The sequence below is a fragment of the Momordica charantia genome (genome assembly GCF_013281855.1).
Source record: "Momordica charantia cultivar OHB3-1 chromosome 2 unlocalized genomic scaffold, Mcharantia_2.0 BLBB01000002.1, whole genome shotgun sequence".
NCBI classification, from domain to species: Eukaryota; Viridiplantae; Streptophyta; class Magnoliopsida; order Cucurbitales; family Cucurbitaceae; genus Momordica; species Momordica charantia.
Genome location: NW_028275160.1, coordinates 12,912,979 through 12,920,271, shown reverse-complemented (window position 1 = coordinate 12,920,271; position 7,293 = coordinate 12,912,979). Strand labels below are relative to the sequence as shown.

Sequence of the window (7,293 nt, the reverse complement as noted above, 5' to 3'; positions counted from 1 at the left end):
AAAATGCTTTTGTTATGGTTGGTCTTAGCACATACAAGTTGTTTTCCAGCTTAGCAGAACAAATATTTACATCATTCATATAAATGAATGCTTCATTTAATTGAAAAGAAATAGAATACAAATGTTTTAACAAACAAAAAATTGAAATTAAGTTTCTTTTGATTTTTAGAACTACGTACACATTATCTAATAATATATACAAATTCTTGTTCGTAAACAACTTGAGCTCCCCTACCACCAGAGCTGAGATGACCTCTCCTGTTCCGACCTTGAGAGTCATCTCTCCGGATTCAAGCTGCCTCCAGGAACTAAGTCCCTGAAACAAAGAACAAATGTGATTAGTGGCTCTTGAATCTAATATCCAGGCGGAGTCATCCTTCTCCACTAAACATGTTTCCAAAACAAGTAAATCATATTTATATTCGTTGGCGTTCTTCTTCTCGGCGAGGTATTTCGAGCAATTGCGCTTCCAATGCTCATCTATGTTGCAGTGGAAATATTTTCCTTTGTCTGTAGCCTTAGCGTTGCCTTTCTTGGCAGCGGCAGCAGCGGAGTCAAGTTTAGACCCCTTACCAGTAGCCTTCTTCTATTTGAAAGTCTTACTTCCATAAGAAGAGGGCACAGACTTGGTTCCAGAGGACGAACCTCTTTGAGGTGGCAACATTTGCCTCCCCTTCTTGTCCCTTGCCTTTCGTAAGAGACTGGTAGGTCTGCAGCTCGTTTAAGAGCGTCGTAATAATGTATTCCAACGTATTCGTAACTGCATTACTGCGAAATGGTAAGAAACTCTTCGGAAGAGATTCCAGAATGAAGCTGACCTGACTCTACTCGTTTATGACGGTCCCGTTCAACTTTGCCACGTTGAAGTGGACCATCAGGTTGAGAGCGTGTTCTCACACTAAGGAGCCCTCCTTCATGCGGGAGTTGTAAATGAACTTAACGGCTTTATGTCGAGCTTGTGAGGACAGTTGTCCAAACATGCTCTGCAGCGAGTCCACGATCTCCTTAGCAGTGACCGTGTCTTCGTGCTTCTTAGCAAGCACATCAGATATGCTCGCCAAGATGTAAACCTTGGCATTGTCATTGGCCTTGATCCAGCGGTCATAGACATTGTGCTCCACCAAGGGGCGTCGGACGCAGGAGCTTGAGAACAATCCTCTTGCAAGATGTACCTAAGATCATCTATCACTAGTATAGTGTTTAGGTTCGATTTCAATTGTTTGTAGTTTTCGCCGTCAAGTTTTTCCGTGGCTAACAAGGCAATAAAAGAAGTAGACATGCTGAAAAATAAAAACAAACCTATATTAGTTTCATGCATTATCCTTTAAACCCAATCAAATTTTAGCAAAAGTCTTTAAGCGCGTTAACAAAATTGTTTTGCAATGATGCTTCAGTGATTTAGAGCAACAGCTACCGTAGGGCAGACAACCCGTCACTGAATTGAGACGTTCTCAACTAAATCTTACACCAGAATAACTGTTATATCCTATAACCTTGAGTCATCATTTACTCGGTCAGGGAATTGCTAACTAGCTTAACAACTCCCCGTAAGTGTGACCCATCATTTTCGGATCTCAGAGGTCCGCTCCAATAATCCCGCCGTAGGGAAGGAAAATATTGGAGCAAAACCTAAGAAACCTTATCCATTTCTGGAGTTTACCTTGGTTTCGATTCCATACAATGGACCCTCCATAGGGATGGTCGCACTAGGACGACACGCAAGTCATGTATGAAATCTCACGGTGAAAACCAATGGTGGAGACCGTAGGATGTGTTGTCACACGTCTTTTTCCCACTTACTATGTGAATACTATCTCTGTTCACCTCGACATTGAACCATGCAAACACCTTCCAAGACGACACGAGGCCGAGCATGGAACTCACAGTGTGAACATTAAGAAGAAACGTGGGGAAAAAATGTCATATATACCTTGTATATCAAAAATAGACATGGTATATAACACATTCTCATTTGCTCCCACTTAGTATTCTAGGACTAAGGTATATTATTTAGTTAAATATCGGCTAAGTGAAATTAACTAAGTGAATTTTTAGTCAGCTCAATAAAAATATTTATATTGGAAGTTGTACAATAATGTTTTAGTTTATCAAATGTTTCAATAAATTAATGACATTACTGCATGCATAAAATATTGACTAATTCAACACCCAAGTCGATTCCCAAGTAGATGTGTTCCCTTTTGATCAACTTAAATACCTCAACCTAGACAGAACCTTCCTTAGATAGGGTTCCCTTATGGAGAATATTTTATATTTAGTATTTTATCATTTGATTTTAAACATAGTTAAAACAAAATAAAAGACTACCCTCTAATCATATTAGAAGATATAACCTAAGGTCTAATTAATTTTAAAACCCTTCAAAATTAATTAATTTAGACCCTATGTTTGCATGTAATTCTTTATTATAGATTTTAATTTCTATCTACTAACTTTTATAACTCTTACAAAATTTAAGAAATTAAAATCTATAAACATGCATTGACGACATACATTAATATAACAATTATATTACCTAAAGTAATGTCATGTTCAATGCAACTTTATTTTCATCTAATTAATACAACACTTATATTAACTAATCATGAAAATCAAACAAACTTTCATACATTATAACATTTATAACTATATGATGCATGATATACATACATGTTATATATCAAATATACATATTATGCATGTATCCTATATATGGTGGGATATTAAAACTATATGGCATACATTGTGCAATATACATTCAATTAAAATATACATTCAAAATGCATAAAATAATTAAATAGCAAAGTTGGACCGAATTTTGGTATCCTAAGAAAGCAAAATAAACAAATAATTAAAAAAACCGAAGAAAACGCCTGAAACAGCACTCGAACCGCAAACCGGGACAATGGAAACACGTCGGAAAACACACGGGACAGTACCGCGGCGCTGTTTGCTGTTCTTTGGCAGTTCCATGGCGCTGCTGCATGGTGTCATGGTGCTTCATGCGCGGACTACTTCGTCTTCTTCACTATTTTCTGCAAAAATTCACCCAATTCGACGCCACGAACAGCTTTCGAGCGACCCAACTTACAAGCTCGATACATAAACATGATGTCCAAAACATCGGGCCCTTACATGATCAAATCAAGAAGGAAAACGCTAGCTACATGCCAAAATTCGCAAACATGCAACTCGCAAAACCCACATTTCGAAAATGGAGAATTACCCACCAAAAATAGTGATTTTGATCCTAAAAAATTCAGAACGTAAACTTGGCTTTGATACCAATTGAAAGGACGTAAATCCCGCAGCAAAAACAGTGATCTCTGTTCTTTAATTTTGAGGAACAAAACCACAAAACAGAAGGAAAATACAGGGGAATTGGGTATTACCTTTGACGAACAGTTCTTTAAGAAACCCAATTAGCACCACCAAATGAACTTCCTTGCTATTCTCTGGGCACGAGAATGTGCTTGTGGGAGCAACGATCTTGGAAGCCAAGGGAATTGAGAAAGAGAGCTTCAGAGAATCTAATCAGGGGAAAGTTCATCTCACTGTTTTTGCAGAACCATTATGCAGATAAAACAAGGATGACATAGGGTAACTCCCCACGTCATAACCAACCTCTCACTCCCCTGCATACTCCCTACGTCTACCTTAGGCACCGAGCTACTCTCGATCTGACCCCTACAAGCCCTGAAGACTATTCTACCTGATTCTGAAGACGACTCAATCATGAAAGCTGAACAAGAAAACTGACCTAGAAAGTTGTTTGAGCCGAGGCAATTATGGAGTTAGAGAATTTGAGAGAATTCGAAGATTCAAGTGAGGACAAATGAATAAATGAATCACCCTATTTATATAAAATGGGAGTCTCATCTCAACCGTCCGTCAATTTTGGAATCAAGGACCAAGATTCAATCCATCCAAAAGACAGATGGGTGTGACGTCATCACACATCAGCTCGACCCTTCATATTCCATCTGACTTGCTCGGATGACCTGCAGATCATCTTCTTCAACAATAACACTTAGCTGAACTGACAAGGCGCCTCAACACAGTGGGGGCTAATGTTGGAGGTGAATTCTCAACCTACATGTGGCATGCCATGATTGGCTCTTCAGTAGTACACGTGTCTCCCCTCGCGAATTTGTTTACATCGGCCATGAATCCTCATGCTGAGCCGACCTTATTTAACGGTCGAGCCAACCAAATATATTACTTGGACCACTTCGGCTCAGCCTATTTCCGACAGACTCCACGACATCACGCCGCACTTCACAGCAACCTTAAAGAGCCGTTGAGGCCTTGTAGAGAGTGTTGTTGGTGACTTTGCCTATAAATAGGACCATTCCGCTCCATTTCAAGGTATGCGATCAACCCAATTCTCCTCTCGAGTTGACTTGGACGTTTATTGACTTTAGTATCGGAGTTTCTACTCTGTTTTGCAGGTCCTCTACACGGCATCTGGAGCTCTCTGTCTAGCTCGTCCCAGCCGATCCGAAACTTGTAGACTTGGTCATTTTTTGATCAAACAAAACTTAAATGCATGACTCGGATGGTTCTACGATCGGGAGATTTAGAATTACTTTAGAGGTTGTTAAACGAATAAGGCTTAAGGTCTTGCTTGTTAATGAAACTAGATAGGAATATTGGTTTCTTAATAAGTGGGAGAATTAATTGTGATTGGGAGAGACAGTTATGATTCATGATTTATTGACTTATAGACTAATTGCTTATTCAATCTTTACATGTTTAATTTTTTTTCTTGTAAGTTCAGTTGTTGAAATCAATTCCCTAGGACCTGTTTTCCATAAAAGTTTTCCTTGGAGTCTATTAATCGCTTTGTTTTTTGTTTTGCATTTTGTGTTTGAAAAGAAATCCCTTGTTGTTTCTCTAGATAAAATTTGACATTAGTATTTGTAGTACTTGAGTGGACTAGAAACCCAATCAAGTGGACGATATTGATAATTACTTATCATATTATAAAAACTTGACCCGTACACTTGTAGTAAGTAATTTTTGCCAGTCATCGTTCGAATCGCCGTCTGTTGCTGTTATTAGAATCGTCGTCCGACGCTATCGTTTGACTCACTATCCAAGACAGTCGTGTAGTCTTCAATGCCGTTGTCGTTCGAGTCTGCTTCGGCCGCTATCCGCTCGACTCCTCTGTTTTTGATTTCGTAAGAGTTTGATTAATTTTATGCTTGGTTGTTAATTTGTTGAGTGGCGTTGCTAGATTTGTTTTTGTAGGATATAACGAAGTGCAACATAATAGAAAAACGAATCCATGATTTATATATATTTGGTAGCCACGTAGCCTAAACAAAACAAATCTGAACTAAAAAAAGATCAAAAAGACCATTTCTAATATTATTCAACATGTTAGAAACTCATGCATTACAAAATATATATATATATATATATACACACACACACTAGTAGGGAGCTTGAGAAGAAAAGAAAAAGGAAAAAGTAAATATATATATATATACACACACACTAGTAGGGAGCTTGAGAAGAAAAGAAAAAGGAAAAAGTAAATAGTAAATGTTGTAATGAAAATAATATGACAAAATAAATTGTTTTATTTAGGAATATTGTGATGGATCAGCAAACTACCTCAATCAAAAATAGTGGTAGAATAGGAATGCGTAATTATTTTATTTAATATAAACTTGCTTATATTTAAGATGGTATTATATTTATATTTTTTCTCTCTCTTTTTTTTTTTTTATATCTTGCCCACCCTGTGATAGTTTTTTATTTTTCTTTTTTTCTTTTTGTTTGTAGGTAACTAACAGCTCGAAGACAAAGGCATTTGTGTACTAACGTGACACCGACTTGGAGAGCTTGCCCTGAAATTAGCATTAACACCTTTTATTTTAAGTTCTTGTTTTTTAATTAAAAAAACCAATCAAGCCATGAAATATTTATTTTTCTTATTCTAGTTTTGATAACTATTTTAGTTTTCAATTTCTAACTTTAAAAAAATTAAGGTTATAAGCAAGGTTCGAAATGTCGATGTCGATGGAAATATCGAGGTCCCGATTTTACGGACATGTTGATGTCAATAGATATTTCGGAAAAAAACACAGAAATTGTGGATATTGATGCAAATTTTTTGAATTAGTAAATAAGACTTGAATTGTAGCTTAATTAGCTCATAATTGTTCAATTTTGACCATCATATCTAAATATATCAATAATATATTTGATAATGTCGTTGCGATGATATCGTTAGAACAAAGTCATGTATATACTTACATGTAAATTATTTAAATTAGTAAATTAAAGTTATTGTTGATTGATTATGTTTTATCGATAATTTCTAATCAAATCTAATATTTAGTTATAGAATTAAACAAGATATGTGAAATAGGTAAAAAGTTTGAAAAATAAAATTTATTATGTTTGGGGATAGAATATCCAATTTCCATGTGGAGGACAGAGATGGGCAGTCAGAAGAGATTGTTTAGGAGAGTTCTTTTGCAAAGCTCTTCCTCGGAACCTTCCGAGGAGGGAAGTTCATTACTCCTAATTGTATCGCAACCTCGAAAGTATCCAAGTTTGATCTACTCGAACCCGACATATCTGACCTCAAAACCGACCAAGGTAACTGCCTGTCGTGACCCCTGTCGGGACTTAAACCTATAAATAAAAGGCCTCATTTCACCATTAGGTATAAAAATTTCTCTTCGAACTTAATATCGAGTCCGAACTGCTTACTTACTTGAGCGTCAGAGATTTTGCCCTCTCGTGCAGGTCTTCCCATCGTCTTTCAGGTCGGAGCTAGGACTGGGTTCGAGCTTAAGAACCGTTGAGCAAATTCCTGCATAAACATTTGGTGCCGTCTGTGGGAAAGACATTTCAAGTCATCCCAATAACCAAAAAAGTGATCCGAGAATGGTGCAGCCAGCGAACTCTGCCAATATGACAGAACGGAGAGGTTTGAACGCTGACAATGGCACTCAGAGTGACCTCGACGGCTGAATAGTCGAGGACCAAGTCCGAGCAGGGCAAGAGGGAGATCTGCCATAGAGATCTACTCGCCATGCGAATTAGGAACTACCCCCCGCTCACCATAGACCCTCAAAGGCCAACGGAGGTCGATGTGGGACCTCAAAAAAGATCTCCCGAAGGGCTGCCCCAACCGCGAACCCTGAAGTCCTGGCTACCCTCCAACGGGAGTTAGATGACATGCGCAATCGAGTGCGCACCATGGAAGAGATGTATACCGAGATGACACGAGCCAACCGAATAGGATCTCCCTCCAAAGTCCCAGGCGGGGAC

At 38.0% G+C, this 7,293-nt stretch overlaps 1 protein-coding gene across 1 annotated transcript; it reads right to left on the bottom strand.

Moving 5' to 3' along the window:
* Positions 1-893: 893 nt before the first annotated feature.
* On the bottom strand, positions 894-7,056 carry LOC148212842 (uncharacterized). The gene is made up of 2 exons (XM_088120390.1): positions 6,925-7,056; positions 894-1,172 (listed from the first exon to the last, which is right to left on the bottom strand). Exons 1-2 carry the CDS (start codon positions 7,054-7,056, stop codon positions 894-896), a joined length of 411 nt encoding a protein of 136 aa, XP_087976516.1.
* Positions 7,057-7,293: the final 237 nt, after the last annotated feature.